The following is a 26,987-nucleotide window of genomic DNA, read 5'->3' as shown; positions in this document are numbered from 1 at the left end:
CATTTCTAAAATATACAGAGAACTGAGTCAAATTTTCAAAAAATAAACAAGCCACTCAACAGTTGACAAATGGTTAAAGGATATGCAAAGGCAGTTTACAGATGAGGAAATCAAAGCAATCCATAGTCATATGAAAAAAATGCTCTAAATCAATACATTTTTTTGTTTTTTGTTTAGTTTTTGCAAGGCAGTGGGGTTAAGTGGCTTGCCCAAGGCCACACGGCTAGGTAATTATTAAGTGTCTGAGGCCAGATTTGAACTCAGGTACTCCTGACTCCAGGGCCGGTGCTCTATCCACTGCACCACCTAGCTGCCCCTAAATCAATACTTATTAGAGAAATGCAAGTTAAAGCATCTCTGAGATACTACCTCTCAGACTAGTCAATATGACCAGAAAGGACAATTGTCATTGTTGGAAGGGATGTGGGAAATCTGGGACACTAATACATTGTTGGTGGAGCTGTGAACTCATCCAACTTTTCTGGAGAGCAATTTGGAATTATACCCAAAGGGCAACAAAAATGTGCATAGCTTTTGATCCAGCAATACTACTATTGTGTCTATACCCTGAAGAAATGATGAAAAGGGGTAAAAACATCACTTGTACAAAAATATTCATAGCAGCCCTATTTGTGGTGGCAAAAATTGGAAATTAAGTTAATGTCCTTCAATTGGGGAATGGCTTAACAAACTGTGGTATATGAATATCAAGAACACTATGGTCCTAATAGAAACCAGGAGGGATGGGAATTCAGGGAAGCCTGGAGGGATTTGCATGAACTGATGCTCAGCGAGTTGAGTAGAACCAGTAGAATATTATACACTCTAACAGCAACATGGGGGTGGTGATCAACCTTAATGGACTTGCTCATTCCATCAGTGGAACAATCAGGCACAATTTGGGGGTATCTGCAATGGAGAATACCATCTGTATCCAGAGAAAGAATTGTAGAGATTGAACAAAGACCGAAGACTATTACCTTTAATTTTAAAAAACCTGTTATCTTATTATATAATTTTGCTATATCTTATACTTTATTTTTCTTCCCTAAGAATATTATTTCTCTCTCTCATCACATTCAGTGTAGATCAATGTATATCATGGAAACAATGTAAAGGCTAACAGACTGCCTTCTGTGGGGAGTGGGAGGAGGGAAGCAAGATTAGGGGAAAAATTATAAAATTCAAAATAAATAAAATCTTTCTTTAAAAATGTGTGTGCATGGGGACAGCTAGGTGGTGCAGTGGATAGAGCACCGGCCCTGGAGTCAGGAGTACCTGAGTTCAAATCTGGCCTCAGACACTTAATAATTACCTAGCTGTGTGGTCTTGGGCAAGCCATTTAACCCTGTTTGCCTTGCAAAAACCTAAAAAAATAAAAACAAAAAAATGTGTGTGTGTGTGTGTTTATACAATGTTAATTTGATTGTTTTCCCATTGAGGGGAAGGCAGGATAGGAGGAAATTTTGACTTTGGGGTTCTTTTTTACAAGACAAAGGGGTTAAATGACTTGCCCAAAGTCACATAGCTGGGCAATCATTAAGTGTCTGAGGTCACATTTGAACTCAGGTCCTCCTGACTCCAGGGCCGGTGCTCTAGCCACTGTGCCAACTAGCTGCCCCAGGAGGAAATTTTGTAACTTAAAAATATACATATGCATATGGATGAATGTTGAAAAACTTTCATAACATGTATTTGAAAAAATAAAATATCAATTAAAAAAAGAAAGAAAAATGTAAAACTCAAAACTTTGCAAAAAATGATTACTATGTAGTTGGAAAAAAATTGAAAAATATTCAATTAAAAAAATCAATACTCACAGACATACTTTTCTGTAACCTTAGGCAAATCACTTACCCAGCCTGCCTCAGCTTCCCCAACAATAAAATATGAATCACAATAGCACTTATCTCCAAAGATTGTCATGAGGATCAATGAGATATTTGTAAAGTATTTAGCACAGTGTCTGATATAAAAAGTGCTTAATAAATATTTATTGACTGCTTAAAGAATGTTTGTTTCAAGGGGGCAGCTAGGTGGTGCAGTGAATAGATTACTGGCTCTGGTGTCAGGAGGACCTGAGTTCAAATCCATCCTCAGATACTTAATAATTGCCTAGTTGTGTGGCCTTGGGTAAGTCACTTAACCCTATTGCCTGAAATAAAATCTAAAAATAATTTTAAAAAATGTTTGTTTCCTTCTTTCCCATGCCTGTTCATCCTATGTGATTTTTATCCATGTGACCCCATGAATTTGCCCCTAGGAATCCACTCAATGAGCTGAAAATCTTCCTCCATTTTTCATGACATTGCAAGGAGGACACAGCTGCCTATCATTCCTTTCCTTATTGATGTGATCAGGATAATTTCTTTCTTTCACATATATGTTTTGTAAGATATCATACCATCATGGTGACTAGGTGGCACAGTGGATAGAGCACCAGCCCTGGAGTCAGGAGTACCTGAGTTTAAATCCAACCTCAGATACAATAATTTCCTAGCTGTGTGACCTTGGGCAAGTCACTTAACCCCATTCCCTAGCCAAAAAAAAAAAGATATCATACTATCAAATCTTCATATCAACTAGAGGTTAGAAAATGTGACTAGAGTGTTGATTCATTTTTATTTACCTCTCCTTATTTATTACTAGTGATGTTTCTTAATCAGGGGAAGAGTTTATAGGTATTGATAATGGGGAAAGGACAAGAAGCATGAAGTTTCAGTGAAGTATTTAAAAACAAATGAGAGCAGAAGGAAGTTCAGAAAGGAACAGAGACATGCAGGATGTTTTTGTTGCTATTCTAATTAAATTTAAAATACACAGTAAACTACCTAAGATAGCGTCATAATTTTATATCCTATATGAACTTTTTTGTTGTTGTTCTTTTTTATTAGAATGTTCTAGGGTGGCTAGGTGGTGCAGTGGATAGAGCACCTGCCCTGGAGTCAGGAGTACCTGAGTTCAAATCCAACCTCAGACACTTAATAATGACCTAGTTGTGTGACCTTGGGCAAGCCACTTAACCCCATTGTCTTGCAAAAAATAAACTAAAAAAAAAAGAATGTTCTGCTTGCTAAGTTCACAAGAGAAAATTTAACTATTATATACTACTGATATTTTCTCTGTTCTCCCAATTCAGAAAATGACCTGGTCCCTTTGCCTCCCTTTGTTTTCATTTCTTTAATGAATTTTTCAAATAATCATTGCCCACCTGGCTGCTTTCCTGGACTTCAAGATCTACAGAAACTCATTCCACAAATGAAATCAGCTCTGAAACTCTCAGTTCCTCAGGTCATTTTTCTCCTCTGCTTAAAGATTTCATCATGCTCTTGAGACCCAGGTAACCTCCTTATCCATCACCTCCCACCCCACCCTCCATGTTTTTTCCTACACTACTTTGTAGATTCTTTCTATGTGTTATCTTTCCCTTAGGCCATGAGTTCCTTGAATTCAGGGATTGCATTTTTTGTCTTTCTTTTTATCTCAAAGGCTTAGTACAATTTCTGGCAGACAGCAGATGCTTAATAATTGTTTATTGAGTGACTCTAATATGGCAAAATATTGCAATTATGTGGTAGCTTACTGATACAGTATGAAGACAGGGCCCCCAATCTTATCTAAACTTTGTTTTTTCCCTAACATTAGTAAAGTGCTCTACCACATAGTAAGAACCCAATACATTTAGATTCTTTAAGATAATAGAAAGAGCTCAATTAGTTGGCACAGTGGATAGAGCACTGACCCTGGAACCAAGAAGACCAAGTTCAAATCCAGTCTCAGAAACTTAATACTTACTGACTGTGATCTTGGGGAAGTCAATTGACCCTGATTGTCTCACATCCAGGAGGACCATTTCCATTTGAACTGATTCATATCTAGTCATTGGATCCAGGTAGCTCTGGAGGAGAAAGTGAGACTGGTGACTAAGCATAGCATCCCCTCACTCAAATCCAATTCTCCTGCATGTCATGGCATCACCTCCCTGATAATATGATCTTTTTCAAGAATGAAGGATAAACAACAACTGAAAGAATTCTTTTCTAATTTGCAGACTGAAAGAACTATCCTGAAACTGAACTTTGTAACAGAACTGTGAGAGTTAGGAACTTTTGCATAGCACAGACTTAGACCAAACTGTGCTCTGGTGAGTGGCAAGCAGTAGGAATCTGAAATTGGGCAGAGAAAAATGAAACATCAGTATGAGACACTGTTAGGAAGACTGTTTAGGTAGTGAAAGAAGTTCAGTCCAGGGTGGGACAGGATGGAGTTCTTCCCTGTTCAGTGATCTGATGCTCAGGATCTATGTTTTAGCCAAATAGTTCTAAGGAAGTGATATTCCAGTTATAAATGGATTGAAATCACTGTCAGATCCCTCTGAATTAGGTGCCCTAAGCCAAAACTCAGTCAGGCAACTTATTTATGGTTCTGAATTTTTACAGGCAAAATGAAGCCATTGTGGGGCTGGGTTTAGGGTGTGTGTGTGTGTGTGTGTGTGTGTGTGTGTGTGTGTGTGTGTGTCGCGAGTGCTTTAATAGAATCAAGCTCTTTCCTCAGATAGGGCACTATAAAATTTACAAGCAAAGGAAAGGTAACCATGAAGGAGAATTTCCACCTTGTGACAAATCCTAGGAGAGCCATAGCAGCTGTAGTTTCCCTAATGAGGAGTCTATTTAAACCAGGAAACAGCCCAGGCAGCAGAACTCGCACTGTCTCAGGACAATTAGGTTCCACCCCTTCCTGGGAGGAGGAGATGAATCTCGAGTCAAGCAGTGCTTCTTAAGTGGAAAAAAATGTCAGCTGTATCAAGAAAATTTTCGTATTTTAGGCTAGATTAGGAATCTTTGGTAACCTGGATTCTCACTAGGAGGATTTACTTTAGCTGCTAAAATTTTTGAATGTGAGGTAGGGCACAGTGGAGCTAAGAATTTCCTATAATTTTTAATGCACTACCATACAAAGCACTGGCTAGACAAAGATAAAAACAAAACCAATCCCTAACCTCAAGAGACATATTCTAATAGAGTGATAGATTGGTAAATGATTCCACAGATGAAGAATACAATATAATTTAGGGAGAAACAGAATGCTTACTATGTGCCAGTCATTTTGCCATGGGTATCCTGAGAGTATTGAATCCTGAAGGAATCTAAAGATCCTGAATGATGGAGACGAGTAGACTATGCCTTCCAGGTTTATGGAATAGTTTGGCAAAGTCATGGGAGGAAGGAAATGAAATGTCACAGATTTGGACCTGGAAGGGACCTTAGCACTCATCTACTCCACCTTCCTCATTATAAAAGATGAAGAAAACGGTAGCCCAGGAAAGTTCAGGAACTTAATCAGGGTCACACAGTGGTAATCATCATGGTTATAATCTGAACTCAGGTTTTAAGGCTTGACCTCTTCTAAATTAATTTTGTTATTGGCATTGGAATGAGCTTTTCTCTTTCAAATCCATTTTGGTCAAGAGAACATAGACTCAGTATGTCCCAAGATCAATAAAAGAACATTTTATGATATAACTTCCTTCACTTAACAAATATTTTATTAGGTACTTTACTATTATGCAAGTCATCATACTAGGTTCTGAGAGATTACAAAGATTACAAAATCTATTATGAACTTGGAATTTCAATGCCTGGGCATGAATTACAGATCCTATTCTACAAGCAACTTCCCTAGGTTTCGGTTCCTCATCTGTAAAATGAGAGACTTGGCCACCATGGGCTCGAGAGGCCCTTCCAACGAAAAATCTAAGATTCTAGTCCAACACTTTAATGTTATAGATCCAGAGCTGGAAGAAATCTCTGACATCATCTAGTCTAACCCTTTCTTTAAAAGTGAGGAGGCTAGGGGTAGCTAGGTGGGCACCAGCCCTGGAGTTAGAAGGACCTGAGTTCAAATCCAATCTCAGACACTTAATAATTGCCTATCTGTGTGACCTTGGCAAGTCACTTAACCCCATTGCCTTAAATAAATAAAAATAAAGAAGTGAGGAGGCTAAAACCCAGAGTGATCACAAAGTTTACCCAAGGTAAGTAGCAAAGGTATCAAAGGACAGAGTTGGATTCAAACGTATTCTCTGACCCAAAAATCCAGCTTCTTTTTTTCCTATATTATACTGCCTCTTAAGTGTTAAATTGTCTCAAGTCCGCAAAGGACAAAAGTAGATTAAAAAATGCAAGTAGGAAATTTGTCTACTTTACTCTTAGTCATCTTCAATATTTCATGGGTCTATCTTTTACTCAGAATGGATACAGTCTCAACATATGAAAATGGTAATCCTACTGCAACTTTGTAAATAATGTATGTCTTTTTAGTTTTACTATGACTCCAAAATTAATCCCTTTGAGACCAACTTGACAATAAAGTTTTTGAATTTAACTAGGCAGGTCTTTGGAGCACAGAACTATAGTGGGAATCTTTACAGCTTCAACCTGCTGACCCTCAGGTTCCTCATCTGTGAAATGAAGAGGTTCAAAGGAATAAAAAAAAAAGACCTCATATTTACAAAAAAAAAATATTTAAAGCAATGCTTTTTGTGGTAGCGTTATTGTTCAGTCTTATTTGACTCTTTGTGACCCCACTGGGATTTTCTTGGCAAAGATAGGTGGCATAGTGGATAAAGCACCTAGAATTAGAAGGACCAGGGAGAATCAAATCCAGCCTCAGACATTTGACACTTTCTATGTGACCCTGGGCATGTCATTTAACCCTGCTTGCTTCACATTCAAAGTGACATCTATGGCTGATCTATATTTGGCTACTGGTTCCAGATGGCTCTGGAGGAGAAACTAAGGTTGGTGACTTTGCACAGCACCTCCTCACTCAAATCTAATTTACCTACATACCATGACATCACCTCCCTGGTGTCATGGTCTTCTTCAAGAATAAATTTCAAACAACAACTGGAATGGTTTGCCTTTTCCTTCTCCAGCTCATTTTACAGATGAGGAAATTGAGACAAACAGGGTTTAGTGACTTGCCCAGGGTCACACAAATAATTAGTACTTGAGGTCAGAATTGAACTTAGGAAAATAAGACTTCCTGACTCTAGTCCTAGTGTTCAATCCACTGTGTCACCAAACTGCCCTTTCATACTGTTGAAGTCCTTAGAAATTAAGATGGTACCTATCAATTAAAAAATAGCTAAGTGAATTGTAGTATTTGAATGTAATATAATACTATTGTGCCATAAGAAATGACAAAAGAGATAGTTCTCCCATTGACTCTTCCATTGTTCCTATACCTCTCAACTCAACATCCAATCCTCCAACTAGTCCAAACACTGTGCTCTCTGGAATGCATGTTTCATAGATAATGAATTAGAATTCATCTTAAAACTATTCGTTTCTTACTCATTCCATATCCCTGTACTCACTGAGACCTGGTTCACTCGTGATGACACAGCTTTCATGGTTACCCTTTCATAGTACTGTTGGTATTTTGACTCATATCTCACAACTAACTGGTCATGATGAAAGAATTGGATTATTCCTTGTTCCTCATTGTTGCTTCCTTACTCTTCCTCTAACTCAGTAATAATCTCTCTTTCTTTTAGGTTCATTCAATCCAAATTTATCACCTAATCAAGATTCTGATAGCTATTCTCTACAGACCTCCAGAACACTCTTTCCCTCCTCAATAAGCTCAGTGTCTGGATCACAGGTTAGCTCTTGCCCTCTGCTACTAGTTTACTTCAAATTATATATTGATACTCCCTTAAACTCGATAACCTTCTAATTCATCAACTTATTCATTTCCTATGATCTATTCCTCCAGCATACAGATAATAGAATACCGTTCATCTTGCCACAAGTATACCAACCACATGCTCATGAATTCTAAAATTCTTTATCTGATTACATAATCTGTGATCGTTCTACTTCTCTCTCTTTCCATTCCAAACCTTGTTCTCTGTCATCCCAACTACATCTATTCCTCTACCCCTCAGTTCTTTTGAAGGTAATCACCCTTACACTGGCTAAATTTATTTTTCCTTTCCCTTCTTGACCCTTAGGTGAACCAGTACATCTCTACATGTCTACATGTCCTACATGTCTACATGTGCTGCATGTCTCTGAACCTTCTTCTCTAGAGATCCTTATTACTTTTAACCTTAAGACCTATCCTTGAAATGTTCCTAAAGTTTGCTGCTTTTGCTCTTCTTACCCATGTGACACTGATTGAAACTGAAGAAAATTATAAAATTATAAAAACCTGAACTCTTTCCAGCTTCCTTCAGGAACAATGCTAATCAAGCCTCTAAACAGATTCTGGAGGGACAGAACCTACAAAAAGACCATTGTCCCCCTTAAGATAACTTGGAAGGATTTCAGAAAAGATCTGTCTTACTCAGATCTTGGGGGAGCGTGGCCCAGAGCCAGCAGGGTGGGGAAGGCAGCAGGAGGCTTTCAGTTATGGTGCAGAGCACCAACTGAGGTCCTTAGATTCTGATTCAGCAAGCCAAGTCAATGACACAGCAGGCCAACTTAGAGGCCTCCAGGTAAATAATGAGCCCCTGGCATGATTAGACTGGGCAATCCCAGTGCAATAAGGAAGCCCCAAGATGAGGAAACTTAGTGAGCAGATCTCTGTCCCCCAGTCCAAGATTGGGGCAGTGTCCCTCTGTGATCTAGGAGTAGAGCTCAACTTCTAAAACCATAAACTAGGCTAAAAAATGAGTAAAAACAGAAAAGTCCTAACAATAGAAAGCTCCTATGATAATAAGGAAGATCAAAACACTATCTCAGAAGAAGACATTGGAAAATGACCTACATGTGAAGAACCAGAGGATAATATGAATTGGTCTTAAGCCTAAAATGTCCCCTTAGAAGAGCTCAAAAAGGACTTTAAAAATCAAGTAGAAAGATGGGATAGAAATAAAAGATATGTAAGAGACTCATCAGCATAACCAAGGAAGCACAAAAATTAACTGAAGAAAATAACTCCTTTAAAAATACAATTGTCCTAATGGAAAAGAAAACAATTTTTTACAAAGAAAATGATTTTTAAAATAAAATAGAGTTGGACAAATGGAAAAAGAAACAACTCCTTCAAAGGCGATATTGGCCAAATGGAAAAAGAAAATAACTCCTTTAAAAATAGAAAATTAAATGCTGGAACTGACTGAAGAAAAAAATTCTATAAAAATTAGAACTGGGTAAGTGGAAGCTAATGATTTTATGAGACATCAAGAATCAGTCAAGCAAAATTTTTAAAAAATAAAGACATAGGAGAAAATATAAACTACTTCATTGGAAAAACAACTGACCTGGAAAATAGATTCAGGAAAGATTTGGTCTACCTAAAAGCCATCATCAGAAAAAGAGCCTGGACAATATCTTGCAGAAAATTATCATGTAAAACTATCGTAATATTTTAGCACAAGAAGATAAGATCCTTTAGAGAATCCATTGATCACCCCCCAGAAAGAGACTCCAAAATAAAAACCTCCAAGAATTTCCAGGTCAAGGAGAGAATACTGCAGGCAGCTAGAAAGAAACAATTCAAATACCAAGGAACTACAGTCAGGATTATACAGGATTTGCCAGCTTCAGTGTTAAGGACTGGAGGACCTGGAATATGATATTCCAGAGGGCAAAGGAGCTTGGATTACAACCAAGAATCAAGTACCCTACAAAATTGAGGATATTTTTTTTCAGGTAAATGATGTATAATTCAACCAAATAGGGAACTTCAAAACTTTCCTGATGAAAAACTACAGCTAAACAGAGAATTAGATATTCAAATACAAGACTCATCAGGAGATGCATAAAAAGCAAACAGGAAAGGAAAAAAAATGTACGTAATCTTATTTGAACCTTCACTGCAGCAAGGCAGAGATTTCCTACATCCCTAATCTATTCATTATTCCACCACCTGAAGCATCTTTTCCAGCATCTTCTCCTTGTTGCTAACATTCTCCTGGTTCTCCTACCTGTCTGATCACTACTTGGCCTCTTTTGCTACATCTTCATTTTGGTCATGACCATTAACTGTAAGTTCCCCTAGGATCTTCTTATCTCCCTCTATTGTTTCACTTGATCTCATCAGCTTTTCTAGATTCAATTATCTTTGTATTGATGATTCTCATGCCTCCTTATCTAGCTTTAACCTCTCTATTGACCTACAGCTCACATCTCCAGTTGCCTACTGCATATTTCAAACTAGATTTCTCATAGACATTTTAAACTTAACAAGTTCCAAATGAAACCTCTAGTCCTAATCTCATTCTTGAGGGAACCATAATCCTCACTTCCTTAGGCTTGAAACCTAGGTGTTATCCTTGACTCTTTACTTCACCCTATATATAAAACCAATGTCACTGTCATTTCTACCTTCACAATAGCTCTTTTATTCCACCCACCCCCAGCTTTTCTCCTCTGAAATTGCCCCTATTCTGTTGTAGGACCTCATCTTCTCTCACAATTACAAATAACCTTCTGGTGGGTCTCCTTACTTCAAGTCTCTCTCCTTACTCCTATCCATTCATTGTTCTTCCTTACCAGATCATCCTTTTCTCTCAAAAAACTGCAAAGGCTCCCAATTACATCCAATATATAATCTTATATTTGGCTTTTAAAGCCCTTCAGAATCTCCTCTCACATTTGTTTCCAATCTTCTAACACCTTCCTTCCCCCTTCAAATGCACTGGCTTCTTTACTGTTCCTTGAAGAGAACACTCCATCTTTCCACTCTCAGCATTTTCACTGGTTTCCCTCCCCATGCCTAATATGTTTTCCCTCCTCATCGCTGCTTCTACACTTCCCTGGCTGCTTTCAAATTTCAGCTGAAGTCCCTTCTTCTGAGTGAAACTTTGTCCTATCTGTGAACTCTTAGTACCTTCCCTAGGAGGTTACTTCCAATTTACAGAGGAACTAACAGATCTCAAAGGCAGATCAGCAATTGGGAAAGCTCACATTTGAATTAGGACAGAATCCATATATGAACAAATGGATGAAAAAGATTCAGAGGAAGATGTATGAATCATTTATATGTATAACTGTCTGTGTATGTCTACCTTGGTTACATAAAGTTGTTTGGGCAATAGCTCTCCCATTAGAATGAGAGCAGGGACCCGGTGTTTTTGTTTGTGGCTTTTGTCTTTCTTTGTAGCCACAGACCATAGTACAATGCTTGCTTAGCACATTGCAGGCAGGCACTTAAAAATGCTAAGTAAATTGACTGAAGGAAACTTATGAAAATTTGTATGAACTGATGCAGAGGAAAATGAGCAGAACCAAGAGAGCAATCTATATAATAATATTGTAAAGATAAACAACTTTGATATCTAAAAATTAAGAATTAATTCAATTAGCAACCATCATTCTAGAGGACCAAAGCATGTTACTGATTTCTTGACAAAGAGATGAGGACACAAGGGAACATAATTTCTGGCAAGGTCAATGTGGAAATTAATTTTGCTTTACTATATGTATTTGTTACAAGTGGTTTTGGTTTGTTTGAAATTGTTTTTAATAAGAGGAGGTGGAAAATGAATTGAAAAAATAATTTTTAATAAAAGAGGAAAGGGTTTGAATGGCATTCAGCTCTAAATTCTTTTTTTTTTTAGGTTTTTGCAAGGCAAATGGGTTTAAGTGGCTTGCCCAAAGTCTAGGTAATTATTAAGTGTGTGAGGGTAGATTTGAACTCAGGTATTCCTGATTCCAGGGCTGGGCTCTATCCGCTGCTCCAGCTAGCCGCCGCTCAGTTCTAAATTCTATGGGTTTTGTTGTTGCTGACTAATATGTCAGATATGGGCATTCGACATAACCAAGGAACACCTCCCTGATGAAATGGGGCATCAAAATAGGACTGGTGAGAAATCAATAGCTTAGCTGGTCTAATTCTGCAATGTTAAAAAAGAAGTACCAGATAATAGTGGCTTCCTCCTTTTAAAAAAAAAATGAAGCATAACAAACCAGAAAACTTTTTAGGGAGACTTTACAAGAAAGTTGTGTATTTGTGTGTGTGTGTGTGTGTGTGTGTGTGTGTGTATGATGTGGATGGATTATACATATAAATGATTCACACATCTTCCTCTGAATCTTTTTCCTCCATTTGTTCATATATGGATTCTGTCCTAATTCAAATGTGATCTCTCCCGATTGCCGCTCTGCCTTTGGGATCCGTTAGTTGCTCTGCGGGTGCCCAGCCAAAGGATGTAGCCCTGCCCTTGAGTCTCCTTCCTTTGTAGCTGTGTGTGCATGTGTGTGGGTTGGGCTGTTATTTCCCCCTCCTCCCTGCCACCCGGGCTCTTTTACGCGGATCCGCTGGAGGAGCATGTGCAGCTGCTTCTGCGCTCATCACAATGCTGAGCTGGAGTAGATGTCAGCGAGGAGGCGTGAGGCTTCCTAGGACCCAGGAGAAGCCCTTGCCTCCGGTTCTGCATTGCCATTAGTGCGGACCGGCGTGCGGCTTCCTCCCGCTATCGTAGCCTCCGCGCGGGCGGGCGGGCAGGCGGGCGGGCACCCGGGCTAGAAGCCGCCTCCAGCCTAGACCAAGGGTAGCGGTGGGTGGGAAACCGCGACCCTGAGGGGGTAGGGAGAGGGGGGGGGCGTTATTTGTGGGGCCGTGCCCTTTGCACCGATGCTGGCCCGGAAAGCAGCGGGCTTTGAATTCCATTATTTCCTCTATTTAACTGGGTCTGTGCATTTATTGATTTATTGGAAGGGGTGCTGAGGTCGTGGGGGCATCGCCGGGGCTGCAGGTTTCTTGAGGGTTCCAGGCTCGCGCCCCAGGGCAGGGGCTGGGAGGGTCAGGCCGCGGCCCGCAGGCACCCTCGGGTGGGCTAAGGCCCTGGGGCGCTTGCCACTCCGGGTGGGCGCACGCCACAGAGCTCGGGGGCGGGGGCAGAGCCCAGCTGGGCCGGGCGGGGGTGCGTGACGCGCCCACGCGCGGGCAGATCGGCCGCGTCTCTCCGGGACCCCCTCCGCTGCCTCCCCGCCTCTCCCCCGAGCGGCGACTTGAGAGAGCAGGGTCGTTAGCCAGCAGCTGGGGCTGGCACCCTGCGGGGCATTGTGTGTGAGTGTGCTTGCCTGCGGGGGCCCGCGGCCAGCCTCGGGAGTTTGGAGCCTTGCTCCGAGCATCCTCCCTGCTCCGGAGGCTGTTGCCGGCGGCTCCCCAGGCAGCGGGAGTTAGGAGGCCGGGGGAGTGCTGTGCATGCGTGTGGAGGCGTCAGGGAGCCTGGGCTGGAGACTACAATGGGCACCACCAGGCACAGCTGGCACTTGTAGAGCAGGCCCGCATCCTGAGCCAGCCAGGCTCGCTTCAAAGCCATCACCCAGGAGAGAGGCGTAGTATGCCGGCCCTAGGGGCCCCAGAGCCTTAGGTGCATCCAGACTGAGGGCTGAACCCTATTTCCTTTGTGACTTAAGTGTCTGAGGGGATTTGGTTGGCATCTTTTGGGGGAGAGGCTCAGGGGCTTTCCTACCATTCCAATGGCCAACACTCGGAGTATTGAGCTGGAACATTTTGAGGAGAGGGACAAAAGGCAGCGGCCAGGCTCCAGGAGAGGGGGGCCCAGCTCCTCAGGGGGCAGCAGCAGCTCAGGCCCCAAGGGGAATGGGCTCATCCCCAGCCCCGCACACAGTGCCCACTGCAGCTTCTACCGCACTCGGACCCTACAGGCCCTCAGCTCCGAAAAGAAAGCCAAGAAGGCCCGCTTCTACCGGAATGGGGACCGGTACTTCAAGGGCTTGGTATATGCCATCTCCAGCGATCGCTTTAGATCCTTCGATGCCCTCCTCATGGAGCTCACCCGCTCCCTCTCAGACAACGTGAACCTGCCCCAGGGAGTCCGAACCATTTACACCATTGATGGCAGCCGGAAGCTCACTAGCCTGGAGGAGCTGGTTGAAGGTAAGAAAGTGGCAGGTGGCAGCTCCTCGGGTGCTGCCGCAGGATGCTCTTGTGGAGCAGGTGGAACAGCAGGCAAACGGCGAATTCTCTTCCCTTTGCTTACTCTCCATACTCTTGTGTACTGTTTCCCCTAAGGCTCTCCCAGCTATTGAAGCCTCTTATGTGTGTTCCTTTGCCTACCGGGTATAAAACTCACATATGCTCTGTTGGAACTTAGAAACCCCCTTTTGGCGATGACAAGAGAATGGGATCCGGTGTTTGTCTTAAAAGGGTTCTATTAGGCTTCAGAGACCAGCTCAATTTTTTCTTCTACTATATCCTGACACCTTCCCCCCCCACTAGGTCCCAGGCTCCCCCAAATTACTTTCCTATATTTTGTGTATTCACATGCATACATATATGTATATAAATACTCATATATATGCATATATAACTCCAAATGTGTATACATACATATACACATACAGATATGTACATATGTAATATCTATATACACATACATGTTGTTTCTTCCCAATAGAATGTAAGCTCCTTGAAGGCAAGTATCCCCAATGACTATCACAATGCCTGGACATGGTAATTGGATGCATTTAATAAATACGGAATGAATGAGAAGTAACTTTTTCTGCAGATATTTACACATAACTTATGCCATTCAGTTCACTGATCAGTGAACCACTTGAATGACCATGATATCAGACCACTATGCCTGGCAATTGGGAGATTAAAAACTTAGAAAAGGCACAACCCCTGGATTCTCTTGGAATTTGTTGATAGAGTCAAAGGCTGAGAATTGCAAAAGATCCTAGAGGTTTTCTAGTTGACTCTTCTTTTACTTTATGTAGGCTGGGACACAGCTAAATACATGGAAAGAGCATTGGATTTGGTGTCAAATTGACCTGGATTCAAATTCCAATTTCATCTACCTGTTATCTTTGTGACCTTGAACAAGTCTCTTAACCTCTCATTTCTCACTTTGCTCATCCATAAAATGATTGGATCAAATGTTCTCCATAGGGTCTTCCAGATCTAAATCTGCAATCATATGATGGCAAAATATTTTCCCTACTTCTTAGAGAAGTTATTGACAGTGAATTGGGGCATATGACACACAGATAACTGTAATATGTAAACTGACAAAAATTAGCATTTTTGAGTGTTTTTCAGTCTTGCCTGACTTGTTATGATCCCATTTAGGATTTTCTTGGCAAAAATACTGGTTCCTTCTAAAACTCATTTTACAAATGAGGAAACTAGGGCAAATACAATGACTTGCCAGCCAATAAGTTTCTGAGGCCAGATTTGAAGTCCAGAAGATGATACTTTCTGATTCCAGGCTAGCAGTTTACCTGTCATAAGCATTTTTTTTAAAGTACAAAATAAAATATTTAAGATAGAGAATTGAAGATTCATGGATAAGAAGTCTTTTGATGAGTAATACTTTAATGTACTGGGACTTGCTTCACTTTGGAAGATGTCATTGTCCTTAAAACTCCTCGGTCTGTCTTTTTCAGTGGAGCATCTGTGAGTTTAGGGAAGTATGGTTTTGGTTTTTCTGAGTAGAGCTATTTTATTTGTGAGTAAAACTAAGTGTCTCCATATCTCTGTACCTGTAAAAGTAGATAGGTACAGGATTATAAGTAAAGACCATTGGAGTCAGTAGATAATTGAGTAACCTCTAAAATTTCAACTTTATTTCACTCAAAATAGGAATCCCATGACTACACAGAAGGGTCATTTTATTTTAGTTGAAGAAGTATTTGTTGTTTTCTTTTAGTACTTCAACTAAAGGGGGATATAGTGAGGAAACAAGATTAATTCCTTACCCAATCTAGAAGGGAAAATAAGATATTTTTTAAACATATATTTAGCACTTACTGTGTACCAGGTCTTTGGACTGAAAGTGAAAATCTCTACCTTCAAGAAGCTTATATTCTAATATGAGAGTCAGTATGAACAAATGTAAATACATACAAAATTAACTCAAAGTAGAGCTGGAAAGGGGCTTCTAGGAATCAGGGAATCGGGTAAAGTTTTATATAGAAGGTATCAATTGAGCTGAATTTGGGAGGAAAGCAGGGATTTCAGAAGTTAACCTCAAAACGTGAAAGGTGAGGAGAGAATGCATTCTGGATATTGGAACAATCATTATAAAGATATGGTGGCAGAGTGAAATATAATGTGAGAAATGGCAAGCAGGGCCAGTGAGGCTAGACCAGTATCAGTAATATGAGTTAAAAGTTCATTAGAGAGATCCATGTTAACTAGTTAGAAAGATGTGAGAAGGGAAAGTTTTTTTTTCTTATTCCTGGGAGTACTATAGAAGGAAATTCAGGAAGATCTGAGTTGAGCCTTAGAGGAAGGAAGGATTTCAATAGAAGGATATAGGCAAATATTCCAGGCATAGCCCACTATGTGGGTAAAAACAAGCACTTAGACAGGAAAGGAATAATGAGTCAGCTAGTTTAGCTGGAACTGATATGTATAAAGAGAAATTATAAGTTTGAGACAATGATACTGAAGGATGAGAACCTGGTCACACATACAGGAAAATGAGGTGGAGCTAGATTATGCTGGTTCTTAAACCAGTATGATATGATGGAGTGTTGAGTCAAGTATTTAAGTTTGAATTCCAGCTCCCCTACTCAGTACTTGATGTATGATCTTGGTCAAGTCTTTAGATCTGTTTCCTCATCTGAAAAATGACAGAATTGAACTAGATGACCTCAAAAGTCTCTCTAATCCCTTAATCTATGAATTTAGGGTTCATGTAATTATATTTTTGTATTTGTTATTTTTGTCCAGTCATTTTTCTGTTGTTTCCAAGATTCTCTGTTAATCCCTTTTGGGGTTTTCTTGGTAAAGATACTGAAGTAGTTTGTCATTTTCTTCAGCTCATTTTACAGATGAAGAAACTGAGGCAATCATGGTTAAATGATTTGCCTATGATCACACAACTGTAAAGGGTCCAAGACCAAATTTGAACTCAGGAAGGAAAATATTCCAGACTTAAAGTCTCTCTACTTTGCTATCTAGCTGCTCCTTCTTGTATATAATCTTGATTACATATGAGAAAGAAGAGGGAAGGGATGCTCATAATCCCAAATGACAGTGTCCAAAAAGTGAATTCCTTTTCACTCATATTTCTTGGAGGTTGCATTTGAAAAATAAATATAGCTTATCTGAGAATTCACAGTACTCCTAATATATTTTTAAACCTATACTGTAAAGACCTATTTCAGAAGTCAGTCAGTAGGTATTTATGAAATGCTCACTGTGTACTAAGCTGGAAAATTTTTCAACATCTCCCAAGGATCTCTTTCACCTGCTTCCTTGCCCACTATTACTTGATACAGTGAGACTTGCTTAAATTGAGTGCCTATTTTTCTAAACCCATTTTATTTGTGATATTCCCCCCCCCTCCTTTTTTCAATTGGGGGAATTAATTGTGCGTTTTGGAGTAAGGCCTTCTGATGGGTTAAAAGCTATAGGGGAACAGAAGTGAAGCCTAAACCAAGAAATCAGTAGTTGTAAGCAAGGAGTACTTCATCTCAACTCAATTATGTTAATAAGAAATTGAAAATTTATTTGGGTAATCCCAAATTGGGAGGTAAGATGATAAAGTGAAAAGAACATTGATTTGGGAAGCAAGAGAATCTGGTTTTGACTCTTACCTCTGCTCTTGTTACTGGTGTGGAAACTGGACAAGTCACATTCCTTTTCTACACCTCAATTTACTATCTGCAAAATAAGGGGATTGAATTACATGACCTCCTAGTTTCTTTCAGCTATAAATAGATTCTATGATTTGATTGTGAGTTAGCTTTTATAGATAAAATTAATTGACGTTTATAAGTCCATATGAGGTTTCTCATGGCATCTACATTTCCTCCTATTTTTGTTTGATTATATGCAACAATATCTTTAACGATGGAATGCAATTTATTTCTAATATTATTACAAATGTAGGAACAGCAGTGATGTAGTACCTAGAAAACCAGACTCAAAGTCATAAGATCTAGAAAAATATTGGTTATATTACTCTGGGTCAGTCCCCCAGATTCTCCATGTTAGAGTTCATTGGCAGAGGGAGTTCACACATCTGATCATTCCCTACAGCAGGACCTCATAAGGATTCCTATTATTACTAACTATAAATTTGTATAATATAGAAAGATCACTGAACTGAGTCAAAAAAAAGTCAGATTAGAATTCTGGCTAAGTTACACATATGATTTTTCTCAGCTCTAATATCCTTATTCATGAAATTGGGATATTGTTACATATTTTACCAATATCATAGGTGTTGTAAGAAAAGGTGCCTCTTAAACCTGTAGTAATGTATTCCAGGGGTGAAAAAAGTCCATTAATTATTTTTTAATTTGGTAATCATATATACACCAGTCATATAGACATATATAAAGGATCTCAATTTTTACCTACTAGGAAACCCCTTGTTTGGAAACATTATTTATCAGATCACAACCTTTGTTTAAGTAACTTGCTCAGAGTTGCAGAGCTAGTCAGAAGTGAGATTTGAACTCACATCTTCCTAAGCCCAAGTCCAGTCATGATATCTGCTATACATTGATGGCTAACTCCCTTCTTTATCATATTTAAAGTACCTAGCTGCTGCCTGGTTCATTAATAGTGGTATCAGACTGGTTTGTTGTAGAAGCTATGAATTAGTGAACTGGAGATATGGGTTCCATTCTGTACCCTTCTACAGTTTGCCTTTAGGAAAGTCAGCTTCCCCACTGTAGGCCTCAGTTTCTTCATCTGTAAAGTGAGACTTACCAGATAACATGGTATCTAATATCCCTTCTGGCTTTCATGTTATGTGTTCTAGGCTCTCAGATCATATAACAAGGTAGAATGTCACAATGAGAGAGTTCTGTAATCAGAAAGAATTCTTGGTTCCACTGAGAAGTGAAGCTTTGAAGAGGGAAAGTTTGAGTTCATTCATTTGAAAAAGCTTCTGTCTCAAGTTTGCTGATAAAAGAGTTTGGCATTTTAGATTAAACTAGACATACCCTAAGAAAGCCAATCTCCCAGGAGATTGAAAGATGCTGTCAACATCTTCAGTTTCCATTAAAGTTGCATCATCAAACAGTGGGATGTAGTTAAAAAGAACTGAACTGGGAAGTGAGAAAACCTGTTTGTGAATCCTAGCTCTTCCAATTACTTACTATATGGACCTTGAGCAAGTTATTTCTTCCTCTCAGGACCTCCATTTTCTCATTTGAAAAGAACATTGTGAAACAGGCCATTCCTAAGAATCAGATGAGGGTAATGGTGTGGAAAAGTGTTCTGAAAATACTAAAACAAAGATGGTATTATTTTGTTGATTGGTTTTTGACTTAAGATTAATGATAGAAATTCACTTATTTGGAGAAGTGTGTATGTATGTATGTAAGAGGTGGGGGGAATCTGTGAGATTTCCAAATTAAACTCTTACTGAGAGCAGTAGTGATAGTTTTAATTATTTATGTAGTGCTTTAAAATTTGTAAAATATTTTATCATTTTTATGCTTTATGATCATTCTTTGAAGTAGGTTGTTGTCATTAAATTTTTTCACTGTGACCACATTTAGGGTTTTCTTGGCAAAAATACTGGAGTGATTTATCTCCTTTTCCAGCTCATTTTATAAATGAGGAGCTGAGGCAGACATGGTTAAGTGACTTGCCTAAAGTCATACAATTAGTAAGTGTCTGAGGTCATATTTAAACTCAGGTTCTCCTAAACCTAGGACTGGGACTCTATTTTCTGTATTACCTACCTATAACCTTATTTTAAAGATAAGAAAACTGGAATGTGAGGTAACTTGCCTAAGATCATATAACTAGTAAATGGCTAAGGAAAGATATGAACCTAGCTCTTTCTAACTCCAGATCTGGCACTATCCATTACGTCACATGGCTTCAAATTTTAGTTGGATGTGTATACACACACACACACACACACACACACACACACACACACACACACACACACACACCCTTATGGATTAAATCCCACATATATAGTAAATATGACTATACTTGTATATATTTGCACACATAAATACATAACTATATGTATACATACAAACTTGACTTAGCTAAGTCTAATTTTCAGCAGTACTCAAGGTAAAATAATTTCAGATACATCAAAGAATTAGGACAGGCTAATGACATTTTTGAGGCTTCTTCATGTCACAGGTTTTGTATTAACTATAGAATTCATTGTCAGTAATGAGACATACCTCTCTTCTCATGACAAAGTCAAGTGAGTTCATTTTTAATGTTTTTATGGTGTGGGGGCAGAGGGAGAAGAGGTTATTTGAATACAAAAGGCATCAATAAAATTCAATTTTTAAATGAAAAGAAAAAAATTCATCACTAAGTCCTGTAGAATTTTCCTGAATACATGATTTTGTTTAAAGAAAATGAGTCCAAGTTTAATCTAAAAACTGAAACTTTCAAAGGAATGAAAGAAAGTGTTTTAATTTTTATATCCAGTATAGCAAACTTAGATCTATTATTCATAGGCAGTGAAACCCTAGAAAAGTTATTTGACATCTACAATTTAACCAGCTATTTGTACAGTGTTTGAGTTTACAGTAACACTAAAAATCATTCTACAGTGTTGACTAAATGGAGACTTCATTTGACCTAATTCAATTCTTTTTTAAACAGACAGAAGTTTTGTTTATTTCCCTTATTCAGTTTTGATTTGTCCTCTGTTTCATCTATCCCAGGAGATTTTCAGTTTAGAGGATATTGTCTTTCTTAAATGTCTGCCTGGATTTCTGGGATGAAATAGAAATTAACAATCCTGGAATCAGTGATATGACCTGGAACACTCAATCAACAATTTCATTGTACTTGAATAACAAAAGTTATGTGTATGCCCCAGTTTTCTTTTTTTTCTCTCTCTCGTCTCTTCTTGATCTCTCAGGCAACTAGGAGAATCTTTGGAAATAGAAATCAAAAGTCTAATGTTAGTCTGCATTGACACATTATATTGTAAGCCACCATAATTCTTCAATCTCTCCCTTATCTGGAAAATGTACCTATTGAATTGATTGAAGATCATAGGATTGGGTCATCATCTGGAGCTGGAAGAGACCGTAAAGTCCCATTCTTTTCAAGTGGAGAGTGAGACCATGAGAGGTTAAGTGACTTGATATATGTTTCAGTTAAATCTGTTCTAGCCACTAAAACTAGATAAAAACACTGTTGTAGAAACTGTGCCTCACAATGAGGGCGAGAGTGAACCATCACAACAATGGATGACTAACACCAGATTCAGTCTTCTGAGAGTCATGATGTCCCAATATTGTTACTTGGAAATGTCATTACTTTTTGGCTGCTGTAACTGAGGGCATATAATATGCTCAGTTATTCTGTGAGCTTTAATTCTCGAGTGAATTGATGTTCTCTCATTGATGTGAGAACTCCTAACCTTGTGGATCACCACCTGTCTATCCATGCCTATTCATCTTCTACAAGTCTTTGTATTCTGTATTATCTACAACACAGTCAATAAACAGTCTGTTGCCCAACAGATACTAAAGCTCACATTAATTTGAAACTAAACCTATAAACCTTAACTCATTTAGTATGGGAGCAGGTTGTATTGAGAAAAGGCATGTTTTCTGCAAGTTTTATTTGTTATTTAGTTGTTATATGTTAGTTTCTTCCTAACTACCCTTTAATGAATCTAAAACAACTTTAATTTTAGTATTATTAATTAATATCGAACTCAGAAGTATTTCTGGGATTATGAGGTCTGCATTCAAATCTCATTTCTTTTTTTTGTTTTGGTTTTGTACAAGGCAAGTGACTTGCCTGAGGTCACACAGCTAGGTAATTATTAAGTATCTGAGGCTGGATTTGAACTCAGGTCCTCCTGTCTCCAGGACCAGTGCTCTACGCACTGTACCACCTAGCTGCCCCCAAATCTCAATTCTTACAGTAGCTATGTAACTCTGGGCAAGTTGACCTCTTCAGATTCCTTATTTGCAAAATAAGTTGGTACAGGACCTCTTCTAGTTCTGAAACTAGGAGCTCTATGTTTTCTGAAAGCCTCCTTTTTTTAGATTAGGAGGTAGACTTCCCTAAACTTGGAAATTGTTCTGCCATTTGAGTCTGGTTATTGGTCTTTAATGTTGTTTTCTTTTTCAAAACATTTTCCCTGTGAAAAGCGGCCAGATGCAGAATGATTTTTGTCCCTGGACTCAAGAAACCGAAAGTTTCATTGCTAAATCAATCTCTTGCAACTAGCTCTGTGAAATAGAAGGAGAGTTAGACTAGACACTTTCTCAAGGTTCCTTTCTTTTTTAAAGTGCTATGATTCTAATAAGATTGGACTCTTAGGATATTTGTTCTTTAAGCTGAGTTTGTAGGATAAATCTCTATTATCTGAGAAAGCCTTACCCTATATTTCAGGATTCCTTTTAAAGAGATGAGATTTCGCAAATTGGAGTGCCTTTCTAATTTAATAGGTAAAACTCCTGCCAAAAGATCCTTTCCTTGTAACGAGTGGAATAAAGTAAAACATATGCACACATTGGTGGTGTGTGAAAATGTATCTTATTCTCAGTCTCTAGTATATCACTTCTGACAAAAGCTTTATTACAAGTCTTCAGAAATCATGCTTAGATAATGCAATAATAAGAGTTTTTAAATCTTTCTTTTCCAGTATTGTAAATCATTGTTTGAATTGCTGTCCTTATCCTGTATACTTCATTCTATATTAGTTCATACAAATTTTGCCAGGTTTTTTTCTGAAAATGAATGTTTAGTAGTTGGTCCTCATGCTTGGTTATCTTCTAAATGCTTAAAGACTCAGATTAATGATTTCCAGTGGGGGTATACTCCCACAAATGAAATAGATCTCTACTACAGGTGAGGTGATTAAAACTTGATCACTCTGTGGCCAGACCTTGTAGAGGAGCCATTCTAAACTGATTTTCAAATAACACAAGTACAGTTCAGCAAATATTTTTAAAATACTTACTAGGTGCTGAGTCACTGTGCTGGATGCTGGAAATAGAAGATGTTTATTGCCAAGAAAGAAATGAGTCTCTTTCCCACTACCTTATAGTCTGGGGATGACTATAATGACACAGATTAAAAGCAAACAGATTATTTGAAGTTGGGGAGAACATCAGCAATTGAAAGTGAGGAAGGAAAGGCTTTATCTATGTATGTGGCACTTGTACTAAGTCTTTACTGAAGTTACCTAAGGATGCTACAAATTGTAGGTGAAAATGAAGGACATTCAAGGAATGGAGAAAAGAGATGGAAAGTCAAGTTTGAGTTGAGTCGAGTCCAACTTTTATGGATTGAAGACTAGTAATATGAAATAATTCTGAAAAGGCAAGTTGGAATGCAATTAATGAGAGTAGTCAATGCCAAGTTGAGAAGTTTGTATTTTGTCCTAAAGGTCAAGAAGCATAATAGATAAATATATAGCTAGAACTGGCCCTGGAATTGGGAATGCTTGAATTCTTGCCCTCCTTTTGAAACATGTTAACTCTGTGGCCCTCGGTAAAATCATTTAATCTCCCAGCACTCAAGGTATCTTTTTTTTTAGGGTTTTTTTTTTTTGCAAGGCAAATGGGGTTAAGTGGCTTGCCCAAGGCCACATACCTAGGTAATTATTAAGTGTCTGAGATGGGATTTGAACCCAGGTACTCCTGACTCCAGGGCCGGTGCTTTACCCACTGCGCCACCTAGCCACCCGCTCAAGGCATCTTTCTAAGGCTATAAATTCCCTTACTGGTAGAGGGAGGTTCCTAATCCAAGGATAGCTTAATACCACTGAAATCACAGATCTCATCTCTATCCCTCTTCCAAACATAGAAATTATGGAGTTCCCCATTGTGTGCATATGTTTTGCTCTACTTCTTTGTTACAAGGAAAGGATCTTATTTGGGGGAAGAGGGATCATAGATGAGGAAGCTAGTGGGTAGGAATAATGATGTTAATAAATTAAATAAAAGAGAATCTTTGAAACACAAAAACTTGAGGCCTTCCTGATTGATAGAACCTGACAGTACTTTAACTCTACCTGGGTGAGAAAACAAAAGGTCACTTCCATTCTACAGATAAATAGTGAAGTAGCAGTTTAGTGACATTATCTACCTAAGCTCAGAAAGAATTAATCTTATTCTACACAAAGTATATATAGGAACTTAAGAGAAATAAAGTTCTGTAAAAATTGAATTCTTGAAATTTTTGAGCTTTAAAAATTGGGAGCCAAATGAGCCAAATTTTTACTCATGCATGGCTCAATTATCTATTCAATGGCAATTGTTTGAACCCCTATTTGGGACTAGATAGCCCTGAAATGGGTCCTTTTTTAAATGCTGGGCAAGAGAGACAGCAGAGTATCATGGATAGAGAGTCATTTTTTGAAATAGGAATACCTAGGGTCAAACCCTGCTTTGATACATACCATTTGTGAGATTATGAGTTAAGTCATTTAACCCTTCAGTCTCCAGGCAACTCTCTAAGACTGTAAAATACAAAGGACTTTGGAATTCCCCATATACATTCATCCATAAGGGTGTGTGTGTGTGTGTGTGTATGTTGTGTGTGTGTAGGAACCTTAATACCAAGAATTCACATTAATGGAATGCTTGTTACTTGATTTGAAGTCAAATCAATATAAACTTAGCTATAAATTCTCAGAGCTGGAAGAGATCTCAGAAATTGCCTCATCTACCATGTCTCTGAATTCAAACCAGATTTAAAAAAGGATTTGAATAGGTGTTAGGCATAGGGAATACAAAATCAAATGAAAGGTTCCATGTAGAGGAGAGAACCACATTAGTTGAGCCTAGAAGGAAGTTAAGGATTTCTAAGACCTGTAGGGTAAGGTAGAAGTGTATTCCAGGAATTGGGAACCCTCTATTTAAAGGATATGGGAGGCTGAGTTCAGGAAATAGCAACCAAGTCACTTTGCCTAGGGGGATGCCAAGATAAATAATGTGAAGTCTAGAAAGCAAAGCTCTAACTCCTCTGAAAGGCCATATTCAGGAGTTTATACATACAACACACACACACACACACACACACACATATTAGTTAAGCAATAATCTATAAAAACCTAACAAGTACTCAGCTAACCTCTGGTTGAAGACCCCCACTTGACTATTTTCTAACCACCAAGGTACTATTCAAAGACCTCTCTCATTCTGGACAGCTCCTAATCATTAGCTATGGGTTTTTTTTTTCCCTCTAAAATTTCTCCCCATCATTCCCCATTCTGCTAGAGTGGACAAGTAGAAATATTTAAGCATTCTTCTGCATGACTCTCCTCCATATATCTGAAGCCAGCTTTTTCATCTCCCCTACATCATTTTTAGATGAGATAATCCTAGTTTCCTCTTTCCTTACATCCTGGTTGACCTCCTGAATGGGTTGCATTAAGTCAGTGATTTTCATAATATGTGGTGTCCAGTCAGATATGATCTGACCAAGACAGTTGGATTATCACTTCTATTAATGGAGCCTGAGCCTCAGAATCCCAGTTGACCAGAAGTATTATTCTGATAACATTGCTTTGTATTTAGTTTTTTAAAAAATCAAGATATTTCTGAGCATAAATTGAAATGGCTCAAATCCAACCTAGATATTAATTTTAAAAAAAATTTCTGATTGAGATTATGGGGATTCTCCAAAATGACAACATTTTAGGATAGTGTCATTTTCAGGGAAGATCAGTAAACCCATCAGTTTCAGAACTACATTTGAAGTGTTAGTTATTTTTGGTTGATTTATAATGAAATTCCTGACCATGCATAAAGAATAATGGAAAGTTTCTTGTGTCAGGGGTATATCTGATCAATTAAAACATGATGATTTATTTATTAAATTTGAACCCTGAAAACATCATTAAATATGATGTTTGTTTCTCTACCTACTCTTCTTTATGCTCTATTTTTTCCTCCTCTGTATATTTTCAACAGAAAAATTTAGGGCAGTGCAACCCATTGATGCAAAAATCAAGAAGTATCTTTATTTCTCTGTCTTTAAATAGATGTAATTCTTAGGTTTTGTGAGGATTACACCTTAAAACAATGATCTGTGGTTACTTTGAATCATCAGTCCATCTAGTTTTCTTAGATTTTATTCTGCTCTGCATACTCTTCATATTCTCTGATCCAGTGACACTAGTCTCCTGGCTTTTTCTCATATAAGACTTATTTAACCCCTCTATTTGCTGACTCTTTCTTTCCCATACTATAATGTTCCTTTGCATCTGCATCTTTGTATTTCTTGATTCCCTTCAGGTCTTGCCTAAAGTCTCACCTTCCACAACAAACTAATGCAAACAAACTAGACAATGCTTTTTCTCCTCTGAAATTTCATCCAAGTTTTGCATTCTATATTTTGCTTGTACATAGTTGTTTGCTGGTTGTCCCCTCCTACATCCAGCTCTATAAGGAGAGGAGACTGTTTTGTCTTTTTTTATATATCCTCAGTGCTTAGCATAGTGCCTGGCATCTATTAATAAATGCTGATTGCTACTTCTCTTTGACTTAGTAGATGCTAAACATTCCTTGCTCTGCAGCCAAATGGGTGATGAATCTCTCCAAATTTAACTAACTAAATTTCCAGAGGACAGATATAATCTGTTATTTTTGAGTTCTGTCTAGCTCTTTGTGATCCGATTTGGAGTTTTCTTGGCAAAAATACTGGGTTAGTTTGTCATTTCTTTCTCCAGCTCATTTTATAGATGAAGAACTGTGGCAAAATGTTTAGATGTTTTGCCTAGTGTCTAAGGTCAGATTTAAACTCATGAAGATAAATCTTCCTGATTCTAAGTCCAGTGCTCTCTGCCCTGCACCACCAAATCCACAAGCTTTTCTGGTCTGGTGTTGCTCCTGACTGAGTTTCTCCATTTTGTCCTCTCAGCCATGTGGCATACTGCCACTAATAAATCAACCAAGGCACCATAAGATATCAGGAAAGAACTTAAAGATTTAGATTTGGAAGGAGACTTAGAGATCATTTAGATGAGAAAAGTGGAACCCAAAGAACAAGAGTTACCTGTTCAGGAACATAAATGTCAGAATTGGGATTTGAACCCAGGTTCTATGATTCAAAATTCACTACTCTTTCCTCTG

General features: G+C 38.5%; 1 protein-coding gene and 1 long non-coding RNA gene across 7 annotated transcripts in view; one reads left to right on the top strand and one right to left on the bottom strand.

The window, feature by feature from the left end:
• Nucleotides 1-13,066: 13,066 nt before the first annotated feature.
• DCLK2 (doublecortin like kinase 2) overlaps nucleotides 13,067-26,987 on the top strand; it is a 208,498-nt gene continuing 194,577 nt past the window's right edge. For all 6 annotated transcript variants that reach the window (XR_012476985.1, XR_012476984.1, XM_074229154.1 and 3 more), the window contains exon 1: nucleotides 13,067-13,863. Coding sequence is in view for 4 of the 6 variants with exons in the window: in XM_074229154.1 (XP_074085255.1) it covers nucleotides 13,443-13,863 (421 nt within the window). In the remaining 2 variants the exon portion in view is untranslated. The remainder of the gene's footprint in view (nucleotides 13,864-26,987) is intronic.
• On the bottom strand, nucleotides 15,287-18,723 carry LOC141517798 (uncharacterized). The gene is made up of 3 exons (XR_012476986.1): nucleotides 18,661-18,723; nucleotides 17,538-17,604; nucleotides 15,287-15,473 (listed from the first exon to the last, which is right to left on the bottom strand). It is a non-coding gene; the product is annotated as an uncharacterized LOC141517798 (long non-coding RNA).

The sequence above is a fragment of the Macrotis lagotis genome, chromosome 3 (genome assembly GCF_037893015.1).
Source record: "Macrotis lagotis isolate mMagLag1 chromosome 3, bilby.v1.9.chrom.fasta, whole genome shotgun sequence".
In the NCBI taxonomy this organism is placed as follows: Eukaryota; Metazoa; Chordata; class Mammalia; order Peramelemorphia; family Peramelidae; genus Macrotis; species Macrotis lagotis.
This window is presented reverse-complemented; position numbering and strand designations above follow the sequence as displayed.